Below are 23,743 nucleotides of genomic sequence, written 5' to 3' on the forward strand. Positions count from 1 at the left end.
GTGGAGACAATTACCTACCAAAAAAAAAAAAAAACCACAACCCAAACATTCTTACCTTGTATTTGTCCATTTGTCCAGTATTCTTGACAGCAATGCTTTATTGAAGACACTGCAGTAGAGCATTCAATCATGATGATAGCTTAGAACTGAAATTCAGTATTCTTAATTTGCCAGTGTCAAGATTCATCAGAAGGGAAAAAACCACCAAATTCAAAATCATTTCAAGATGAGATAAATGGTTAGAGGACATCAGAAGAAAAACAGGAAAAATGCAATACATATTCCAAATGTAACTTAGACATCAAAAAGTCAGTATTATGTTAACATTTTCAAAATATTTATTAAGTTATCAGCACAACCCAGTGAGTTCGCAGAAACACATATGTCTATATTCTGTTATAAAAATTAGAAAAATACATAAAATACAATTGTGCATGGTTGCAAACAATTCTTAAATTACTTGGGTTTGTATATTTTTAAAACACTGACATGACAGTTCATTGTGATTCCCCAGCCCCCTGAACAGGGGCTTGGAGGTTAGGGGGACAGGCCTGTAGCTGTGTGAAAAACTGCTGTTACATTTTTGTGTATTTCTATATTCACACAAAGGCCTGCTTGTATTCCTTTTATGATGACTGGTGATTTCTTTCAGCCAATCTTTCTCCATAATTAAGAATCCAAGTGAACTTGATTGATAGGTACATTTATGCCAAGGATGATTCCTTCAAGTGCTTAGCAAAATCCAAGTGTTTGTGAGCACCAGTCTCACTGATGTGTTGTTGAAGCTGTTTGTTTAGTTCTTCATCGACAAATGAATCCCTTTGTGAGAAGGTATCCTGAAAATTACAAAATAGGAGTTCTATTACTAAACAAGGCTATGTCTTCCATGCCTACCTCAGTTTAGCAGTCTTGTTTCTCTCTCCTGGTCCCAGACATCGAGCCCAGACCTGTTCAAGTGGCAAGCACTGTGTCAGGCAGTCCTTCATAAGCTCCTGGGTTTGGTGAGGCTTTTCTGCTTTGTGCTAAGCTGGGCTTTAGAAGATTACCTAAAACACACAGCCATGGCTTCCAGCTCCGGGTGAGGGGTTCACACTCTGCCCCCTGTTCAACACACCTTACAAATACAAATCAGGCACACTGTGGTGACTGCACACATTTATACATCAATCACCTCTGACCAAAAGGCAACAATGCTCAGAGCACAGGTTGGGAGTCAGAAAGGAATCCCCTGAGCCTTCTGCCTCCAGCCATACCTGGAGCTCTGCATTTTCCTGGTGCTCAAATTAAGAATTATGATCAAGCACATGATTTAAATTTCCCTGTGAAAGTCCTAAAATTTCCATTGCCAAGTACTTTGTGCACTCATGGAGAAATGAGAGCCTCTCTTTAGTAGTGCACAGGGCTCCAGTTTGGAGCTTCTGGCAAGAGGAGGGAGATGCTGACAGCCTGGCAAGGGACATGCAGAACACAGAGGGTAAAACTCAGACAACTGCCAAAATTTGTTAAATGAGCCAAACAGCCATAGAGCAGGCAAGATCCCAAGGTAGTTTTCCCACTTAGGTCCATTATAGATATCCATCTATGGGCACTTTGTGATCTTGCTGTTCCATTGTTTCTGCTCCCTAAAGGAGCTTGTGCATTTCCTTACTCAAACCCTCATTTTTCTCCCATCTGCTGTTCTCAGCCTTGCTCTGTCAGAGCTACTCATGTAACTCCCCAGCAGGACACACATACCAAAGAGTCATTATAAAACAACTGAGTAAGCTAAGTACAAACACGTTTTCAGAAGTTGCTTCTCTAAAATGGAAAAAAAAATTGTGCTCCCAAGGCTTGAACTGACATTACTGAGTTACAAAGTGGAGCACTGATAAGGTTAATAGGTTATAATGTTTGCATTAGAAAGAAGGAGAATTATCACTTTTTAAAGGACACGCCACTAACTGGACACTTAATGGAGGCTGGCATCTGGAACACATCCAGCACTGAGGATATAAACACACTTCCCCCATTTCTCCTCTTTTTACATTAACCCTTTGTTCCCTCCTATTTCCCCTTCAGAGCTGTAGTGACACTAACAGGGATCAGTGTCTCTCAACACACTGAATCAAACACTGGAAATCCAACTGTCTTGGCAACTACCCACCCTGGGGAAAGAGCTGGCTTTTTAGCATTGCTTTTTGAACAAACATTAGTTCGTCATTACAGAAAAGAGCCAAGAAATCTGCACTGAACCACTGCAAAGTGCAAAATAACAGCTACCATATTAATCTTGCTATGTTAACTGATGCTGTGGGAGGCAGGATTATTTATACAGCTATTTTTTCCTTCCTTATACTCAGTCCTATCTTATCCCAGTTTAAAAAATGTACTTGATGCAGAAAGTACAGAAACCAGAAAGCCACAGAGTGTGCCAATGCCTGGGCACTGCATAGTGAGCCAGCAGATACAGGTTACATTGGTGTGTCACATGGTTAGAAAAGGACACAGAGCAATGAGAACAGTACCTTTCTTCTGGGTGCTACTGATGCAACAGGAGGATTAAAGGTCATTCCTTTCATGCAATATGTCTCAAAAAGCTCTGTAGCAGACCTACAGTAAATAAAGAGTGAAAGAAAAATGGCATTACATAAACACAGCTTCAGCTGACCTATCACCAAGAGGAGCATCCCACACAAACCCCCCTCTCCCCCACAAGGCACCTGCTGCCAGCCACTGCCAAAGACAGGATGCTGAATTAGATCTCAGTCTGATGGCTGCTCTCATGTTTTAACCTGCTACAGACCTTACACTGCAATTTGGGTTCTAGTTTCCTCTGGACAGCCTCAGTTCAGTGATCCTGATCCATATTCAGATCAGGGCTGCTGCTGAAGGTATTTTGCTCCCAGGGGAAGAAAACATACTGCATTTTGAGATGTTTACCCTTGTCACAGCCTGGCAACAAGTCTCCAAAGGGAAAAGAAAGGGAAAAAAAAGGGAGAGAAAAAAAGAGGGCAGCCAGCATTCTGCATTCTGTACTGGCACAAGAAGAAAGAGTTTGAAGATCAGAGTGTTAAGTTATTTTCAGGAATTCCTTTAATATAGTATAAGCAACAGCTTCCTTTCAGAGCCTATTATAAAAAAAGGAAGTCTTTGATAACTCACCTTTGGCTCAAATCAAGTGGAAGAACTCCTGACCCTTCAGTTGGAGCTCCAGCAATAAGGTGAGATGCAAATTTCTGCACTGTTGGATGATAATGTCTCTGAAAGAAAGGAAGAATGAAGGCAGTAGACAGGCAGTAAGGGATAATGTATTTATCTGCACAATCTCGTGTTTATTTCCAATTCATAAGATGGAAGGTCTGCTTTTATTTTAGTAACTGAGTACCTCAAAATCAGTCAGTTTGTAGGATTAATGTCATGCATTTATTCCCTCAAATCATGCTGTGAGCATGACTCTCCACAGTTAGATAATTCCTACTCCCAGAAAACAGGGACAAAGGGCAGAGGGAGCCCTCTCCAAACCCTGACTGTAATGACAGATCAAGGTGTCAGTTCTTCTTGGAAGAAGAGCTGGACTGCAAGGGAACTTAACAGATCTAAAAAATATCCAAAGGAATCTAACAAGGCAACCTGCAGTATGAACCAGCGTGGTATTATAATAGGGGATGCGTAACATCCGCTTCTGAGCTCATCCTTCCATACCACTGTGCTGGTCCTCCTCTCCCTCTGTGCTGGAATAGGCTCATATGGGCCGAGATTTGACAGACAAGCCTGAAGACCTCTGCTCTCCTTTAGTGTAAAGCACCTAAACATTGAGCAGCTATTTACTGCTGTTATTTCCCAAATCCCTGAGTTACTCACAAACCTGCAGCAGATGCAGCTCCCACAGCGCTGTGTTCTGGGCATTGCAATGCTCTGGTTCATCTAATTCTGGGAGATAAATTCCACTGCCTTGAGATTCGTTGTCTAGTAAGAGGTCCATCCTTGGGAATGTCTACAACACAAAAAAAAAAAAAAAAAAGAAACTGAGTTGTTTATACTACCCACCCAATTATAACACGGTTGAGTCAGTTTCAGGATTCATCCCACTTCAGCCAGCTTCAGCAGCATTTAAACATATTCTGTTTTCATCATTCTTGTTAAAGATCTTTAAAAAATTCTGCACAAAATCATTTTAACAAAAAATTCCATAACCTTTAGCCAGCAAGCTAAAAATTTGAACAAGTAAAACTTACTTGCATGAATACCCTGTTTGTTGCCAAGATGCCAACACTGGAATTTGGAAGCACATGAAGAGCAAGGATGGAAAGTCGCTTTAGGAAAGCAAGAGCTCGCTGCTGGGAGACTTGCTTCCTCCTCTTGGCAAACATGACATCCAGGCACTGCAGCACAATCCCCATGTCCTCATTGGTGCCACCTCAAAAGCAGAATTTCACACAAAGAGTAAAGAACCACCTCAAGGACAAACACAGTATACCCTGCTAGGGGCTGGGCACTGAACTGAGAACAGCAGGGAAGCTGGGAGCTCAGACACCTCTCATGTGATACACATTAAACATCCAGCATTTCTGGTCAAAATAGTCTAGCTTTGAACAGAAAAAATGTATCATTGTTTTTGTGCTCCTTTCTAACAATATACTTGTTCCATCAAAAGTATCTAATCATTAAACACTGCTTATTAGTGTTATAAACAATGCTTATTAGAATTAAGCTACTGTTTTAATCCTAAATGCATTCATTGTATAATTTTGTATAAATTATTAAAAAGTGAAAAGATCTGCTCTTTTACCCATCCAGAACAGCAGAATGTTTATTCTTAATAGTTTATTCCTAGTGAATCCATATTTATTTCTAAAGTTAATTAAAATTATGTTAATTTCAAATTTTATAAATTTTTTCATCAATTTTTCAACTTCTCAAAATTACTGGAAAATTTCAATTAGAACATATAAATGTTATCATTATAAAAATCAGCAATATATACTAGAAAATTTTTGAAGCAGAATATAAATTTAAATTATCTTTAGAATTATATTGGAAAAATCAGGTGTTTTTTCTTATTGAAGAGAGAATTAGAGAAAAAAGACGGGAATTTTTAAATTGCAACTGAAAGAAATAATTATAAGGAAGCAAAAAAACTGAGGATAGACTAAATGCTTATCCAAGATCAAATATTTGGCATTTCCTAATGAAATGACATTATTAGAACCTGTTACCATGTATTGGAATAATAATTCAAGTATTTGTATTGCAGTAATGCAATGTGCAACTCGAGGAAAAAAAAGTAGGTTAAACCAGACAATACTTTTCGCAGAAATCAGATGTCTTTAAAAAGTGTAGTTTATTAATGCTACATAAAGGCTTTGCTAGCAAGGAAACAGAATAAACATTATCTAGGTGAACAGTGAAAATAGGAATCTGGAATTACCTGCATGTAGGCTGAACAGTGTCTTGTACAGATGTGTGTAAAATTTCATTGGATCGATGTTAAGAACATCACCTATAAACATAATCCCAAATAAACACATTTACTCCATTTGTTTATCAGGCAATATTAAACAAAAGTTTGTTTTAAAAAATCTCTTACCTTGACCAGAGAGTATATGAAAAGCACTGAGAATGCAATGAAGACTCTCACGATAGCTCAAATCCTAAGAATACAAAACTGATTAAGTATCCAAAAGAAAGTAATTTTAAGAAAACTGTAATAAAAATCAACTTACCCCAGATGCAATAAGAGAATGAAGGACAATCAATAGGTCATCAAAAAATTCCACATTTATGAGATGAGCAAACCTGCAATGAAAGAGATTTTAATTTTTAAATTATAGACATTATCTTTAAACTCAGTTCAAAGTGTTCTGAATTGCCAAGATCCAAACTTTAAAAGCAGGCTAAATCAAATTCTGAACATTTACTATCTTCACAGGAAAGGATAATTCAGCCCACAACATGCTAATCATGGCTCTTCTAGAGCATTAAAGACATGCGTGTGTCCTTTAGCAATTAATCAGACAAAAGAATGGAATCATACCACACTCTGTGGTGTTTGCATCACATCAATTCTATCATGAAATATCAAATCACATTGAAATGGTTTTGGAAATAGCAGAAAACTTCAGCAGAGAAATAAAAGAATTTCAACTAATTTATCAGGGACTATCTTTTTTCACTGCTTAAGACAAAAATTTCTTTAGTGCTTTATGTCTTTTCCAACACACACAAAAGAGGGTAGTCAGTTCTTACTTTGCAAGACCTTCTAGCACAGCTGGCAAAAGTGGAGACTTCTGAGCTTTCTTCAAGATCCTGAAGTAAGTTACAAATACAATATTCAAGGTCTCTGTGTGCTGAAGGAAAGAAAATAAAAATACTTAATCATGTGAAACAGACATTTCTATTTCACTTCAACTCAACTGAAATGCTTTTCTCTGTCCAAGCCTGCACTCAGGCCTTCCCAATCAGTCCTGGCACTGCCATCTCTGCTCTTCTCACACTGAAAAGCTCGAGTGCTCCAGTGCTCTCCTGCTCCTGGCTCTCTCCTGGCTACAGCCACACTCCCCCTTTGCCTAAAGGCCACTCTGAGAGGCAGTAACACCCACTGCACAGTGTCCTATGGAGCAGGGCACATGGAGGACTTTTGGCAATGGATTTAATACCATTTTGAGCAGACAGCAGAAGGGAATAAGAATGGCCACGTTGGCCTTCCTGGCTAAACTGAGAGTGTGGTTTACTAAAACCTAGATCTCTGTCACAGGCAAAGTGTTAGCTAACTGCATGATCTAGAGATGTGGAATGCTGCCAGCTTGGGATGGAGGGAAGACAGTTACAAAAGCATTAGGATGCCATGCTGCTAAAACAGGGGAATAATGTCTAAATTATTTACCAACTTCAGTTTCTTTTCTTTACTTTCTGATGCCTCTGCTTCCAGAAGTTCTCGTTCCAGTTTCTCTTCAGCTTTCTTCCACTGAAAATACACAGTTGATTTTAAGACAACACATCCAATGTTTCCAACCAGTCTGGATATCCAGATTGAAAAGATACCCAGAGAATAAATTTCCCATGCTTGATGAGTTGCTTAAGTCACCCTGTGATTCTACAGGGTAACCCTTGTCCTATCAGAAACAACCAATCAAAGGCATTATCAACACAGGAAAGAGGAAAAAGTAGGAAGATAATTAAATTCCGTCTAGAACCTCATTAATTTTCAAGTACATTGCAAAAATTGATCACTGATGCTGAGAGTTAACAATGGCAACAGCAGATATGCAGTCATTGCTGGAACAAATTGCTACATTAAATAACAGAAGTAGAGCATGAGAAAGCACATGTCCTACCTTTCTTTGCATTCTGGAAAGATTTTTTCTTTTTTCTTTGTAAGTCATGAACTTTTTCTTTGGTGCAATGTCTTCAGAATCTTTTTGTAATTCTACTTCCTTAATTCTTAAGTGAAGAAATACTTTTAACACCTATTGTAAAATAAAATAAATACAATGGAAGGTCATGTACAACCTGACAGGAACTAGGGCAAGAAATCCTGAATTCCATTCCATCTAGTGGGCTTAGATGGTCAAAAGTTCTGTTTACTCCCCTCCTGTTCCTTCACACCTGTATCTCTTGATCCCTGCTCCCAGTTCCTTCCCCAGCACTGTCCATTTCTATCCATTCCTCCATTTGCCTCTCACTTCAAGTCTCTGGCAGAATCTGATCTCTACCTCCCAGTCTCCTTCTCTTGCCCCATACCTCCCTAATTCTCTGGCTCAGCCTAATCCTGAATTGTCTGTGGTCTGACAGAGTGAGGAAATTCTGCTTGTCTGTAGCCAGCAGTTGCAGTAACTTTAACATCAGGGGATTTCTGAAACTTTTGACAGAAGAATATTGTGAGGTATAACAGAAAGACTCTTACCTCAGGTCTGACATCATAATTTCTACCCCTCACAAGGCCAGAAATTACTTTAACAACACCAAGTGAAGCATAGCCCAACTTGTCCTGTTTAAAGAGCTTCTTAACTGCCTCAACACACAGTTCAGAAAACTGAAAAGCAAAGCACAGAAATTGTTCTGTAAAGCCAGTCCACAACAACAGCTACTAACAGATAATACTCATGGTATTTACTAATTATAAAGTGCACACAGCCTGTAAAATAGTGAACCGATACGGCCAAAAGATCTGGATATTGTGGAATAAAGCTCAGAAATAATTATTTTTCACACAAAACAAGAACTCTTTCTCTAATCAGAAAATCACTTACCATTTTTGATGGATCATTCATGAGTGGAACAATGAGAACAATAATGTTATTGTGGAAGTTGAAGTGGGGTAGGGCCACAAGCAGCTCACAGAGACACTTCACTGCTACCTCTGCTAGTCCTTTATATGCCTTTAATGAGATGACATTGCTTTTCTTCAATTTCCTTTGCTTCCAATCTGCACAAAATATTATTTTTAGTGATTACTCGTCAGAATTATGATGATGATCTTATTAATATTTACATTTTTAGTGATTGCATGTGTACTCCATACAATTGCTATCTCAAAGACAGAAGGTACCATTCATTCAGAGGAGGGAAACTGCTGCAAACAATTTTGCCTTTACTATGAAAAATGAGAAATGTTAACTGTACCTTTAATTGTTTGTTCCAGATTTTCCAAGTAAAATTTATACTGGCTTACAAGGCCTTCCTCAAATTCTCTCAGTTTCTGAGTTTCTTTTTTAACCTGTAAACATAATTGAAATGAGATTTATTTGGAGAGCCTAATATGAAAATTAGCCAATGGTGAAAAAAAAGTTTTAAAACAAATATCAGATATCTAAGCAGTTTTTTCTTCTAGACAGACATTCCTAGAAATGTATTAAAAATAAAATATATCTGCACTTTTGTACAGATGTGTTCTGAGAGCTTTTTCCAACTAGGCCTATTTCATTTATAGAGCTTGAAGAAATATTATCAACCAGATGCTATTTTAAAACCATGACTCTAAACTGCACTAAACCTATATCCAAAAAACTTTCTAAATATTGGTTAACAACAAGCTCCAGAAAACAAGTTACTCTGCATTTGTTCAGCAAATTGTTGAAGACATTTCAAAGAAATCTATGCCAGTTAGGTGACAACATTGCACAATTTGCTTTCTTTCTAACTCTCTTTAGTGCAGGTTCTTATTCCAAGGTTCATGAGGAAAGTCACCCAGGTTTGGTACACTACTTTCAGACACAACTTATCCCCTCCATTACCACCTGCATGTCACCTGCTTATTGAAGGAAGTACGTAAGAATTTAATGCTCAAAACCAAAACCTCTCTGCCTGAAAGTGTCACAGCTTTAGAGCTTCAACAAGTATTTGTGTATTTGTCCCCTTTGCTCAAACCATAAAACCATATTAAACAAGTCAGTCTTAGCATCTGGCATAGCTGAAAACAACATTAACTGCTCACATACACAATAAAAAGATTTGCTATTTCACCTTGGTAGCCTTTTCTACTTCGGTCAGAGGCCGAATTTTGTAGGAAGGTGCAATATCTTTGAATATCTCCATCAAAGACACCATGACCAGCTTCCTCACTATCACAGCCACGTTAGGATCCTGCTCCATCAGCATGGCACGCAGCTCCTTCAGCTTCTTAATCTGATTGAAGAAAACAGGCAGACAGCAGATGAAAATCAACTGCAAACCAAGGGACAGGCACAACATACATTAACTCAGCAGTTACTCAGACTCTACTTAGCACGGCATAAAGAGCCAGGAAATTATAGATATCCCAACAAAATTTTAGTCTCAGGAATATTCAAAATATTACAAACTTGCACAGAATTACAGAAAATTATTAGTATATCCTGAAGCACTGAGATACAACCCTGAAACCAGAGCTTACATAAAGGTCATGCTTAAGGAACAAGAAAAATAACTAAGTGATACAACACTGAGCTATTCCTTGTTCTACCCATATATTCTTGTGCTTTTGCTACTGTTTGCTCATTCAGATCTTTGTTTCTTGACACAGTGAACAACACACACACTTGTACATGCAGGTTAAGTAAATGTACCTACATTGCTGTCTGGTTCTGAGAGAATGGCAGATGCTAAGGCAGCTATGTGCATCTTCCTCTCCTGTAGCTTTTGTCTCCTTTGGGCAGCCATTTCCTCAGGAGTGAGAACAGGCAGGGGCTCCTCAATGAAGTCTGGCACAGACGTGAGAGTCAGAAAAGAGGAGAATCATTTAACAAATACCAAGTTGCAGATGCTGCATTTCAAACAGGTACCCAAGTAAGGCCCCAGGAGATCAACACAAGAAGTTCCACAATCAAAGAAGCTTTAAGAATGACTTTGCTAGCTCTTATATACTCCATAGATTCATTTTTACTCCACTTCAAAATCTTCTGCTTCTAAAAAGAAGTTGACTAAATGTTTTTGAATCTGCTCATGGTGTTCTCTGAGTACAGTGGGAACATATAAACTCAATGTATTACCCCACTGCAGTGCTCTGCAATTTGTATCAAATTATTCACCATTCATTTTTTCTCTTAAAAATACAATTGTTTTTGTTTGTGTTTTCTGATTATTATTTTGCTACAAGTATTTCCTTCCTCAACTTTATATTTAGACAGTAAGGACCCAGAAGTCACAAAGTTACTTGAAAATTATCATTACTTAATAGCCAACTGCAAATGAAAATTACAGTGTCCTGGTATTGATGTTTTAAGTAAAAAAATTTAAAGACAAAGACAGACACTTAAAGCCTACAAAGGCTGTGTCCAGAACTGCATTTCAAAATTATCTCAAAATAGAACCACACAGATATTCTTTATGTAAGACCAATATTTCCTTCTTACTAGCAAATATGACACAAAGGATAAAAGCAACATCATGCAAGCAGCAGTTCTAGGTGAAAAATCAAAATAATTTTGAACAAAGAGAATCTGAAGCCAGCCATTCCTGAGATTCTAACAGGTAAGAGTGCAAACTTTGAATAATGGTTATGCTTTGGTGGCAATGTGGTAATGAACATATTCAAAAACATCCTGAACAAAATACACTTCAATTGCAAACTTCCTTGGGGAACAGCAAAATACTTTTCAGGTACGTAAATGATTGGGAAAAAAAAAAACAACAAAAAGCAAACAAAATTTTTTATTACCCTCTGCTTCCTCCATATTTTCTGTGTCCTCTTCTTCATCATGTGCAACATTGAGAACTGCAAAAACAGAGTATCTAGCATCAAGCACATAACAAACACTGTGAAATTTTAAACCAATAGATTATACACTTGTTGGCTACTATACCAGTTCCAGAATCTGTGTCTTACCTGGCTTTTCCACAGTTTGAGGAATTATGCCACTCTTGTCTTTGATGGGGAGCAGATGGATGAGTTCTTTTTCTGGCTCTGTTTGCAAACGTCTTGGCACCTTCTCGTATTTCTCAATCACACTTTCATGTTTTCGTTTTTTGATGTGAACAGGTTCACTGAAAAATACAAGGGAAACTAAATGAACCAGCCATGTAATTAGACAAGAGCCATGCAAGACTTTAAACTTGTGTCACACCCAGTTAATTTGAAAGGGGAAGAGGAAGGTTTAAAACAAAATTTTTCTAATTCAGAACTTGTAGTGTGGCTACAAGACACCATGCAGCACAACTGCAACTTTGTACATAAAAGCTATTTGCCATTTATGCCTTTCCTTCAAAACTAGACTAAATTATTAATTACTAAGCAGAATCAGCATTAACAAATTAAAACCACCCTACAGCAGCATAGAGAGTCCTTTCACATCCATCAAAAAGGGCAAGGTAAGATTTTCAAACAATCATGTACCCAGACAACACTGTAGAAGTGTATTTCTAAAAACTATTCTACAACTAGGAGCACTGCCTTTCCACATATGTCACTGTGAACTGTACTCAATGCCTTGGTCCACAAAACTGATAACAAATTTTTGGTATGAATGTTTTGGTGTTGCATGTGTTTACAGACATGGCTTACAGAACCCTTTTTATTTTTTTTCCAGCAATCTGCAGTGCAATATGTGGTCCACAGTCCAGGGAATGTCCTGAACACTTTATATAGAAAAAAGACTCTGTTTACAGATTAAAGCATTTCTTCCATTTGAGGGATGCTACTTATGTCAGAGCCAGGGAGCTCCCAGGAAGGAACACTCCAGAAGCAGTACCCTGAAGGTCAGGCAGAGCACCTGAATGCACTGATACACACTGACACACTGACACTGAAGTACAGACAGGCTGAGGAAACACTAAACCAGAGCTGCAAAGAAACACCAGACTGAAAGAGACCTCCTGATAAATGCATTACTTTACATATTAATTACATATTAACCACACAAGGCTGAATTAGTATGAAAAGGAGACATTGCAACTCACTTAGAGGAAAGATCTCTGGTTAAAAAGGATGCTTTTTGGGCCAGATCCTCCATTAATTTTAAGTCATCTTCATCCATCATGTCCAGTGGAAGAGCATCTTCTTCTTCTTCTTTTTCTTCCCATTTTTTAGCTATTTTAGAAGATGATGTTTACAGATTAAGATCCCATACGTATAGTCACCTTTGAAAACCTAATCCTGCCTACACTTTTGAGACCATTTTATGCCTTACTTCTACCTGGAGTTACTGACCTTTATGCCTATGGGTTTTGTTATCCCAGAAAAGTGCCCCTTTACTATTATATCCAAAATGATCAGTGCAAACACATTTCTACCATCTTTAACTGACAGTTTTAGCTGCCAGAATGGCCACATTTTGTATTTTTCACAAGTCTCCCATTCTTTCAACAGGAACAGCAGCTATTTGTATACAGAAAATGAAATGCTGCTTTCTCCAATTTTGTAACAGGAAGCAGCAGGATATTCAGTGAACAAACACTTACCAACTTGTTTCTTCTTGCATTCCTCCAGTGGAAAAGGCTTTCTAGAAATAGCATCTCTGACAGCTTCCCTTAGCTTCTTTTGTTCTTTACGATACTTCTTAGCAGCACTCTTCTGCTTGTACTGTTTATTCTTTAATTTATTGTCAAGTTTTATTTGACTAGTTCTCAGTAACTTGCGAAAACTTGGAACTCGCTTTGTGTTTTTTCTCTAGAAAACAAACAGAAAGCTACAAGTCACTGACATGTTAACAGTCTTTGCATAATTTATTCCACTGTTTAGGATCTCTGAGTTCCCGTTTCTATTAGGACTGAACAACATGTTTCTTGCTAAAAGTATCATCAACTAGCCTCAAATTTACACAACTGTGTTACATCTTTGAGAAAGAGAGCACGGTGACAAATGTTTTACAGAAACATTCTCTGACAATTTTTTTTATTAAACCCTATGTCCATCACTTTTAGACACTCAAAGTATGTACACAGCTCGTCAGGGCGCAGTTCTTTGCTCCCAAGCACTCTGTTCTCTTCTCAGGGTGCTGCTGTTCCCCAGCACATGCTAAAGTACCTAGGGGGACTTTAATGTGCAAGGCCCCAGTCTCGGACAAATGTCCTCCTGCAGGACACCTCCCCAAGCTGAGCTCTGGCTTTCTCCTGCCTGAAGCTCTCCCTGCCCAGCAGCTGCAGGGACCTGGCGAGGCTGCCTGCTGCCAGGCTCTCAACAGCAGCTGTAGCACAACAGGGTTACGGGGCCAGAGCTCGGGGAGGCACCGGGGGCTGAGGAACCGGGCCCGATCGGGGAAAGCCGGGAGGCTCGGGGTCAATACACGCGGCCCGTGCCAAACCCGCAAAGCTCTTCCGAGGGTGCTCGGGATGGGAATGGGCACGGCAGGGATCACCTTACGAGGGGTATGGGAAGGCAAGGCTGTGCAGAGGAGCTGCCGCGGAAGCGCTGTTGGGGATACTGCGTCCCTTTACAAAGGGGACAAGTAGCGGGATCGGTGTGGGGATCCCTCAGCTCATGGCTGGAGCACGGTGCTACTAACAGCACGATTGTGGATCACTGCCTGTACGGGCCGGTCAGAGTTGGGCTCCACGACCCTTACGGGCCCCTTCCAACTGAGAACATGCGAGAATCTGTGAACCCGGAATTTCTGTCAGCTCAACTTTAGCTTCCCTTTCTATGCTGGATTATCGGGAAGGCGCTGAAAGGTCAGCGTTCGTCTCGGGGTGAGAGACGAGCCTGCGCTGCGCCGCCGGTGCCCACCCAAAACAGCCGCACTGCTCTGCCCTTTCCGGAGCCCCGGCAGCACCGGCCGCTACCGACTACGGCTCCCCGTCCCTCCCGTGAGCCCCCGGCCCGCTCCCCTCACGGCCCCTACCGGCTTCATGGCGGCGGCCCGCGCGTGCTGCCGGCGGCGGAAGCGCTCCCCGCGCGGCCCGGCCCGGCCCGGCGCGGCCACAGCGGCCCCTGGCGGCGGAGGCCGGAGGCGCCCCCGGGCCAGCGCCGCCCACAGGAGCGGCCCGGGCGGCGGCAACGGGAAAGAAGCACGGCCCGCAGCTAATGTAAGTTTTATTTACACAGGAATCAGTACTAGTGGTCTTAAAGGAAGGCTTGAGCCTTCTATTTACAGTTATATACAGATTTATAGTTGAAAAGTAAGAAAACTGTACAAGATAACACAAAAATATAAGACAAATTGGATCCAATTAAAGTAGTGAATACATAAGTTAAGAAAAATCGGACATTTACATTTCAAATTGTAATGTTATGAGTAGCATATATGTAGATTTTAAACCAGATAGCAACGCAAGTTACACCACACTAAATCTTTACCCCGATTATGCAGACTCTGCTTTTAAAACACCAGATAACTGGAAGCCTCCTGCACTGAAAAATACATAATGGAAATTTTTACTTGATTTCCAGAGGGACCAGTTACAAAAACCCACATGTAAGGAATTTATTTACATTAAATATTAGCAAAAAATGGATCAAGAGAGTGCAAGTGTTCTTCACCTGCAGTGCTATCCATTTTAAATTTCTGTCCCCTACAACCACAGGTTGTTGTACAGCATCTTCTAGAACAGGAAATGTTTGAAAATATTTGCCGTGACACATACAGCATGACCTTATGTCTCACAGTTAAAAGATGTTAAAGAATTATCACTTAACAGATGCTTTTTGGATTTCAGTATTGCACACTAACAAAAAGACAGTTTCAAAAACAATTCTGTGTCTGCATTATTTCCAAGTGTTAAAAGTGGCTGCTTCTTTGAGAACACAAAATCCTTTAGATAGCCTTGTCATTTTCTAGTGTTCACCATTACATACAAGTATTTTTTAGTTGGAAATGGCTCGACAATATAAAACTTCTGGTGGCAAAACCCTTTCACAGAATACCCACTCCATTTACTGCACAATCAATACACCAAAACAAATGCCTAAACACCACTTGCTTTGAAAGCTGTACAGTGAAAATAGCAGCCCTGTTCTTACCACTGTTTAAAATTCAGATTACTTTTGCTCTAGGTTTGGGCACAATATGTCTACAGTTCCTGAGTTAATTACATTTGCCCAGACTGAAGAATGAAGCTGCAACTTAAAAAAAAAACCAAAACAAGTAAATAAGATAATACCGCTTCCCAAATCTTAACCACCTTGCACATAAACACACCAAACCATTTTATTTGGTCCTCAATACTTGCAAATTGTTAATTTTGGAGGTAATGTTTGCACCAAAGCATTTGGTTTGGATAGCAGTTTTGGGGTCTTAAGATTTAGCATTTCCCTCATCCCCTCCAAAAAGTGCCTTTGTGGTATTTTTAAAAATAGTTATGCCTCAAAAATTTGCTTAAAGTACCAACAGAAGTTATTACAAATGTTTATTGCATTGAGCTGATTCTTTTAAAGTATTAAATATGAACTCCCCGCTTCTCAGTTTCATAGGTTTTAGTATTCTGTGTGAAATCAGATCTTCCCATGGCAAAAACTAATACTGGCAAAAGGGTGAAGATTTCATCAGTTTGTTACTCCACTGAGAGCTGTGTCTTTTTTCCATCTCATTTTCACATTTTCTTTAGTGCTTTTCCCACATAGAAGTGACATGAAGACTTCTTTGTCATCCAGTGGTTTTCCACGTTTCCAATGGACCCCAACATTAGCTTTTTGGTGCTGGGCTATGGTTCTTGTCCCCTTCTTTGTTGTCCTTCATCAGTGAGGCAAACACCTGGAAAAGTAAATGACTGAATGAATATGAAGGCTGCCAGTGTTATAATAATATCAATATTAACTGCCACAATATTAGCATGGAGATGAATTTCTAGAATGAGACACTAGGAAGGAAGTGCCCATTGCTCAGGAGTCAGACAAGCAGCTTAAATAATCACAAAGAGAGGTGCCCCATATATTCATGTGCTGACATGTCAGATTTGATATCTACCTCCAAGAAACTCACCTGTGCCCATTTTTTGTTACTGTTCTGCATCTGAATAGCTGCAATACAACTAAAAAGCTTTTCTGATGTAATATCTTCTGGAAGTTTTGTTAGAAACTGTGCTATATGAATAAAGTCCATCTGCAGGAGAATATCTTCATATAACCGAAGGATTCCTAATCCTGTCCTAAACAAAAATTCTTCTCCATCTCTACAGAAAACATCCCAGACACGACAGGCCAGATCAAGTGGTAATGACTTGCTGTAGAGTGTAAAAATCCTACAAATGAGTCAAAAACAAACAAAAAGGAGGAGTTATAACTTATTTCAGAAAAATGAAAAGACAACTTCCTTTAAATCTCAGTTACATTACTTTAAAGTAAGCAGAAGACAAGTTATTTTACACCTTTTTTCCCCCTATTTCAATGATCCACAAGTCTCCAGTTCTTGAAGTCAGAACTTGTACTCTGAAAGCCATCTCTTTTGATGCCACAAGAAATCCTCCATTTCAATGCCATCTCCTTTAGAAAGCGCTGGCTAGAAAGGTGACAAATCTCTTCATACTCCAACAGAGTACAATAAACACATAAGAACTTAAGCAACAAAGATCACAACTGTGTGACTTAACCTTTCCCATTTAAGCCATACAGTTTGACAGCTCTGTTCATCATTTGTTTCCTAAACTAAATCTAAAGCCACAAGTAATCTCAATAGAGGGCTGCATCCCACCAATGTACTAATGATAAATCAATAGCTACATTTCTGTGATACATTTTCCAATTTTTCATCTTAAAATCACAAAAATCTAATAATAATTTTAGATGAAGCTCACCCTTATGCACACAAACAGATACTCTGTTTTTGACAGCACTACCACACTTAAAGGGTGCCTGCACTACTACCTTCCATTACAGACACACAAACAGCTTGCTACTCTGTGCTTTAGAACATTCCTTACTTCAAATTTTTCACTGCATTTTCAAGTTTATCCCTTTTCAAACCAGGCCTTAAATTTCATCCTCGCTCTGCTTTAAAGTCTCTATTCCTACAGCCATGCTTCCTTCAGTAGCTGACTATGCTCATTTCATCAGGTCACTTACAATCACAGTACACCATACTGCTATGGTGTAGTAGCCTCCTCTCCCCTACTTATGTCACATAACTGCAGCAACAAGAAAATGAACACACAGAAGTCCTGTTTGTCTCATTTTTTAACTGAATACATCCCTTTCAAAAAAGCTTGAAGCCTGCCAGAGGAACTGCAGTTACACAAAACAGTTCATCATGATTTCACAAGACCTACTGAATGCCTTTTTTATGCTTTATTCCAGTATTGAAAGACCTATAGCAAAGTAGAAAGTGTTCCAACAGTTCTATGTTCTATGAACTCACCAGTCTATCAAATATATGTCTGGAGTAAGACTGTATGACTTGAAATGAAGAAACAATTTAGGAAGATTTTCTTCAAAAAATACTTCAAAGGCTGCAAAGTATTTCAGCATCTGTAGGGATAGTAAAGCACATGATAAGCAGTCATCAAAAGAATGGTTGTAAACCAACACAGACCCCACCAAGAACTGATGTCAACACAGCACAATGTGACTCCTTAGGATAAGTAAAATGATAAAATGTTTCTAGAGGAGAAATCAAAACATGAGAATGAGTTCTATGGATTAGTACCTAGTATTCTCAGTTTTATAATCACAGGTTAAAGTTCTCCATTATTCAATAGGACAAAAGGAAGTAATCAATAAAACAACTATGCTTCAAGTCAAAAGAACGGTAAGGTCCAAAACCAGAAAACTCTGTGCATACCATGCTGTGATCCACACGGAAAAAGGCCAGCTGGCATGGCTTGTTTAGAAGGTTAGCAAAGGCAATGAAAGCATCTGCCTCCTCCAGATTGAGAATGAGCACAGCAGCAATGAAGGACATCCCTTGTACCTTCAAGTGGGAAAAGCATGGGGCAAACAAAGGTGAGTAGGTTCAGTAGATCTTACATCTTTGGAAATGGAAATATTTACAGTTTGCAATTTATCAAGTACCATTGCATAACATTTCCAGATGAATAGAAACAACGTGGATAAATTATTTTTATGCATGCAATCAATTTGATTCCAGCAGTTCAGACGCTCTGGGAGGTCTCATGATCACAAGTCCTCAGGACTTGAAATACAAGAAAGTTAAAACCACACAGAGTGAATGCAGAGCTCATGAGAAACAAAACCTGGCCTCAAGTTCATTGTTAAACTATGGGAAAAGCAGTCATGGAGAAAAACTTCACATATGGGACAGTTTAGACCCAGACAGATACATTGGAACTGAGACAAAATTCTGTTTCAGAACAGTCAATACATGCCTTTCCACTTGCCAAACCATAATTTTTCACATATATAAAATTACTTCTAGGTGGTTAGCTGCAGTGCAAGTTTACATTTTTCCACCATTACTCTCCCAAAAACACTTTACCCTGCAATAAAAGTAAAGCATGATTCTTTCAGTTAAGTGATGATCTGAATACCCATTTTGCTAACAATAATTTTACCAATTTCAATTGCAATCATCTTTATTCCACTGTCTCTAAACATTCATGCTGCCTCTTCTCATTTAAAAAAACCCCATGCAGTCAGCATTTTAACCAACTAGGGAAAAGAGTATTGATATGCATCAGAAACAGACAATCAGCTTTCCATTTCTGGGGGATAAATAGGTGTGGAAATAAGATTTCATTACATTTACTGCCATATTAACATTTTAAAAATGTGATAAGAAATATCAAGACTAGCTATACTTTTAATGGAAAAGAGAAGACTTATCCACAAAAAATTACTTATTTGCCTTATGAAACTCCACCCTGGGAACAAGCAGTCTCAGAACCTTCAGATTTTGTAATCTCACTTAAAAAATATGGGAGAGTCTCCAAAAATGAGGTCACAGATTACAGAATTCAGGCCTAAAAACATTTGAACATGAAAAACCGACTAGTTATTTATGCAGAGTCCCAAGCATATCTGATTTAGAGAGGAAGACACACCCTGTGCTAAATAATGCTTTGTTACATGGATGAGACTTAAAACTTTTCAAGTGTTTTTGAGCCCTGAAGCATTACATCTTGTGAAAGATGTTCCTAGATACCCCCAGGAACAAAGGAAAACAAAACCCTTTTCTTCATTACTGTTCATTATTTAAATGCTTCTGTAAGCTAACACCTTTCAGAGAGATGTTAGGTTTAGTTGGTTTGTTCAGGGGTTTTTGACAGTTTTTTTAATGGGGTTTTTTTTGCTTGTCTTTAACCACAGTAATGTTTGCTGAAAACAGTCTAATCTCCACTGAACTCAGAGGGAGTGATTATTCTGTGTCAGCAAGACACTAAGAAGGAATTTCTGGATTTTAGGACGTGCAGTAATGAAGCAGGGAGTATCACTATGGAAATGGCAACTGGGGAAGAAAAATTAAGACAGAACAAGTGAGGTGCTAACTGGAAGCCCACTAACACCTTGTGGGTTTTTTTCCCTGTGGATACTCTGTCAGAACTATAATGTCTTATGAACACACCCATTTAAAATTTTCCACGCAATCCAGATACTCAACAATGACATTCAGTACATTTTCAGCTATTTAATTGTCTCTAAGAACTACCATCATTGTGACTGCTATGAAATAACTGCCAAAGTTTAATTATTAAAGCATAATAAATTATTATTATGCTTGTAGCATAATGTTTAGAACACCTATTTATTCAATATACTTTAATACATGACATCTTAAGCTTATTTGTCATGTTAGAAACATTTTACAGCAAATACTTACATATCCCACATCTGGTCTGTAACATGTATATGCTCCCAAAACGCTATGAAGGAGATCATGATAAGGACCACCCTAGTAAGAGGAGAGAGTAGAAGGAGAAAATAAATATTTATTTTAAAAAAATACAGGAAAGGAACAAGCTGATATTTTAAGATGCAGGTGAGCCAGTGAATTGTTGCTTTAATCATACCTAGAGTAATACCATCTTTTACTCCAAGCATTGCCACAAATGCTTTTCAGATGTTAAAAGAAAAGTAACAATAATCCCATGAAATATTTCAGCAGAAACCAGTACATAATAGAAAATGAAGATATCTGGTACAGATCCAAGGTTGGACTTTCCTTTTCAGAGACAATGGATATTTTAATTCTTCATAGTGCAAATTACTGTATAACGATATTGCATCTTATTTTATATACATGTATGCACATATTATAGCTATATAAAAATCATAAAGCCTGAAAATGCATCAAGATTTCTGTAGCAGTGAGATTACTCTCATTTCTGCCTGTAGTTTCATAATTAATAGGAATCAATTAATTAATAGGAATCTCATTAACAGGAATCTCATACATTTTCAAGAAGAAAAAAATCTCATAGTCTATCACTAAGTGTCTCTATTTTATTCTCATTTAAGAACATTTAAGAAGTCCAAACAACTTCTAAAAACTCTTCCATATTTGGCCAGTTATGTTTCTTGTTTAACTATTCAGAATTTTAAAGCTGTCATAACGAAAGTTAAAGGCATCTCACCTTCTGGAAAATATACAGGGATGGAAATGTGCGCGATATATCCAACTTAATTAGCTCCAGACTGGCCTCACGATCAGCAACAGATGCACCTGCATCTGCAAGCAAAACCAACACTTATTAAAGCTGATCAATTCTACAAACTTCAGAACCAAACTCCTGTAGGCACATAAAGACAAGGAAGGCAGCATTCATCCAAAAACTTCCAGAAGAAATTCTGCCAGCCCTTGAATTATCTCTGTTCAGTCCTCTCCACAGGGGCATGACAAAAAACACTAGTGAAAATGTGGGAAAAATACAGGTAAAAGACTTGGGGGAAAAGCTCTTTCAGAGGGCTTAAATCAGACAAGATTTCCAACTGGAAAGCAAAGATGACAATTTGATGAACAGCTAAACAGAACCTGCTCTGCTGAAGCTTGGGAAGCAGCATTTCATTCCAGTCTTCCTAAAACTATCATAGCTGGTCTTCCAGACTTTGCTACCAAAGATTAGTAATAAGCACTGTCAGCTTGCTTGCTTTTCAGAGATGAAAATTCTATCACTCTTCAGTTTCCCTTATTACACCATTGCCCAGGACATCTGGCACAATTAAAACAGCTCCTTCTCCCTTCATTCCCATCCAGAACTATTACCTCTCAAAAAAACAGATTACCTAAGCTTTCCCCCAAAGACAGCCCACACCCCCCACAACAAAAGAACAAGCAAACCACCACTCCACAGACCAAGGGTCATGGCAAACATGTTTTTCAAGGATAAGCATATTTACAGTCATATACACATCAAATTTTTTATAAATTGTTTGTCTCAAGACAACCTTCAGATGAGTCACAGGGCTATCCCTAAGGAAGACCCAAATAATTTACAGTCAAAGTAGGCAATTAGTCTGGACTGGCTAAGGCAAGCACAAACAACTAAAGTAATGGAAAATACACTATTACAGGGCAGCATTTTAAAAACTATCAGTTAACAGCACAAAGAGTTAACCTTTATAACAAGGAGACATCCAACATTAAAAACATCACTGATACTATTTTTAACAGAAAGAACATCCACAGGAGACAGCAATATGCCAGAGAAAAAATTGCATTTGAAAAAAGAGTGCTAACATCCCCACTTAATAGATCAGGAAGGAAAGGCCATCTGGGCATGCAAGGAAATACAAGTGGGATCTGAAATGTGTCATGTTTTGTATTTTTCACCTCTCAGTTTCAGAACTAAAAAATAGAGGATATTCTTTTTTCTTTCCCAAAATCATGGAAGTGATACTGAGGAGAACCCATCTAAGAAGAGCTAAGCAAGAACATGTATTGTAATTGAGTTTCCTGTTTCTTCTTTTTGTATTTCATCTAATATTTTCATGAGAGCCTGAGTCTTGACACTTCAAAGGAAACACTTATTTGAAAGTAGCGCATGAAATATTTTAATCTGTCTTTTATCAATACAGTAAGTAAGTGGTGCCAAGCCCCTCACTCACTGACTTGTTATAAGACAGCAAATATTTAAGTAGGGAATGACTTTGAGAACTTTTAACAAGTATTCTTAATGCTGAAACTGCAGAAGAACTTGTGAGACTTCTTGGGTTTGTAAAAGTGAATAGGAGGTTGTTGAGCACTCACCTTCTATGTCATTCTCAGTACTTGTCTCACTGAAGCTTTTCCATCGTTCCTTAGCTCTTGACAAGAAGATTTCATAAAGTTCTGCAAGAAAGCAAAACAAAACCAATAACCAAAAGGGGAGTAGTAACAAAAGCACCCATCCAAGACAAAAGCATGCTAAGTATTCTTGGCCCTGGTTATTTGGTTTCATCACTGAGGGCAGGAAACAAGTCTATTAGATGGTTACCACGACACACAGTTTTATAGTGTGCACTGTTTTGTACTTTCTGCTGTGAACATGCAAATTATGACAGGGAAATCATGCCTTACATAATACAGATTTGTATTTTTGAATAAAATGCTTACAATTCATCAATCATTAGTCATAAAATAAAGCAATTCCCCTTTTCACTCCCTTAAGAAAGCAAAGCTACAGATTCTCAGTTTTAAACAAAAAAGCTGTTTTCTGTGGGAAGCACTACCTTAATTCTTAAAATACTAAATGTTTTTCTAAGCAGGTTTTGAACCTTGTTTCCATAATTTATGAGGCTACAATGTCTAACTGTAAAACACAATTGTTCCTAGCCTTATAAAATACATTTCTTCAGAAAGAAATATACCCTGATTTATAGATATAGATTTATTTATTTTTAACAAAAGCTCACATTTTTCTTTGAAAATAATCAACTTAATTTAGCATTAACATGTGATCTGTTAGGAACATACCAGGAGTGATGTTTAACTCATTTCCCACAGCTAGACTCCAAACCTTCCCACGTACACTTGGGGGCAATCCCTGCCACCACAGCTCTCGAACTCTTCGGGTAGCACGCCTAATATATAGGAGCAGGGAGAAGAAAAAAACAAAAAGGCACATATTGCACATTTTTGTTTTGTAAAATCACTGGGCAATTTACAAGCAAAATAACATACTGTTTACCAAATCAATATTCAAAGATCTCTGCTGATGCTAAAGCCCCAATAAAAACCCCCAAACATTCAGCTCCCAGAAAGCACATTTCATGTTGCTCTGTAATGACCTCACACTATATCATGGCAACAAAAACTGACTTCTTGACAACACAGAAAAGGAAAATAAGGTATGTGGGTCCTCAGTTTCCAGAGGAGAAACAAGCCATGCTTGGCTCATTTATACAGCAGAACTTTACTTACATGCCTTCCCAGTTAGGTAGTATTTCATTGACCCAAATCACCATAGCACTAGCGATATTCTCTTCTTGCTTGAAACGCTCTCTCATTATTTTTTTCCTTTTATGTGCTTCTTTAATTTCTGTCAGGCA

General features: G+C 38.5%; 2 protein-coding genes across 5 annotated transcripts in view; both read right to left on the reverse strand.

The window, feature by feature from the left end:
• Positions 1 to 315: 315 nt before the first annotated feature.
• NOC3L (NOC3 like DNA replication regulator) lies at positions 316 to 14,284 on the reverse strand. The gene is made up of 21 exons (XM_059476825.1): positions 14,232 to 14,284; positions 12,853 to 13,060; positions 12,352 to 12,481; positions 11,282 to 11,439; positions 11,114 to 11,170; positions 10,027 to 10,157; positions 9,442 to 9,603; positions 8,602 to 8,695; positions 8,229 to 8,404; positions 7,883 to 8,011; positions 7,314 to 7,445; positions 6,863 to 6,943; positions 6,226 to 6,326; positions 5,703 to 5,775; positions 5,567 to 5,630; positions 5,408 to 5,479; positions 4,215 to 4,396; positions 3,845 to 3,973; positions 3,142 to 3,239; positions 2,505 to 2,589; positions 316 to 836 (listed from the first exon to the last, which is right to left on the reverse strand). Exons 1-21 carry the CDS (start codon positions 14,238 to 14,240, stop codon positions 705 to 707), a joined length of 2,403 nt encoding a protein of 800 aa, XP_059332808.1. The 5' UTR covers positions 14,241 to 14,284; the 3' UTR covers positions 316 to 704.
• A 120-nt stretch (positions 14,285 to 14,404) lies between these two features.
• The window catches only part of TBC1D12 (TBC1 domain family member 12), a 41,380-nt gene continuing 32,041 nt past the window's right edge, over positions 14,405 to 23,743 (reverse strand). For 3 of the 4 annotated variants that reach the window (XM_059476881.1, XM_059476880.1, XM_059476883.1), the window contains 9 exons: positions 23,616 to 23,733; positions 23,169 to 23,275; positions 22,464 to 22,544; positions 20,851 to 20,945; positions 20,097 to 20,168; positions 18,102 to 18,230; positions 17,679 to 17,788; positions 16,308 to 16,566; positions 14,405 to 16,079 (listed from right to left, as the gene is read on the reverse strand). In XM_059476881.1, coding sequence (XP_059332864.1) covers positions 16,011 to 16,079; positions 16,308 to 16,566; positions 17,679 to 17,788; positions 18,102 to 18,230; positions 20,097 to 20,168; positions 20,851 to 20,945; positions 22,464 to 22,544; positions 23,169 to 23,275; positions 23,616 to 23,733 — 1,040 coding nt within the window. In that variant the 3' untranslated portion in view covers positions 14,405 to 16,010. The remainder of the gene's footprint in view (positions 16,080 to 16,307; positions 16,567 to 17,678; positions 17,789 to 18,101; positions 18,231 to 20,096; positions 20,169 to 20,850; positions 20,946 to 22,463; positions 22,545 to 23,168; positions 23,276 to 23,615; positions 23,734 to 23,743) is intronic. The other variant, XM_059476882.1, reaches the window with a different exon arrangement.

This window comes from Ammospiza nelsoni, chromosome 8 (assembly GCF_027579445.1).
Source record: "Ammospiza nelsoni isolate bAmmNel1 chromosome 8, bAmmNel1.pri, whole genome shotgun sequence".
Lineage (NCBI taxonomy): Eukaryota > Metazoa > Chordata > Aves > Passeriformes > Passerellidae > Ammospiza > Ammospiza nelsoni.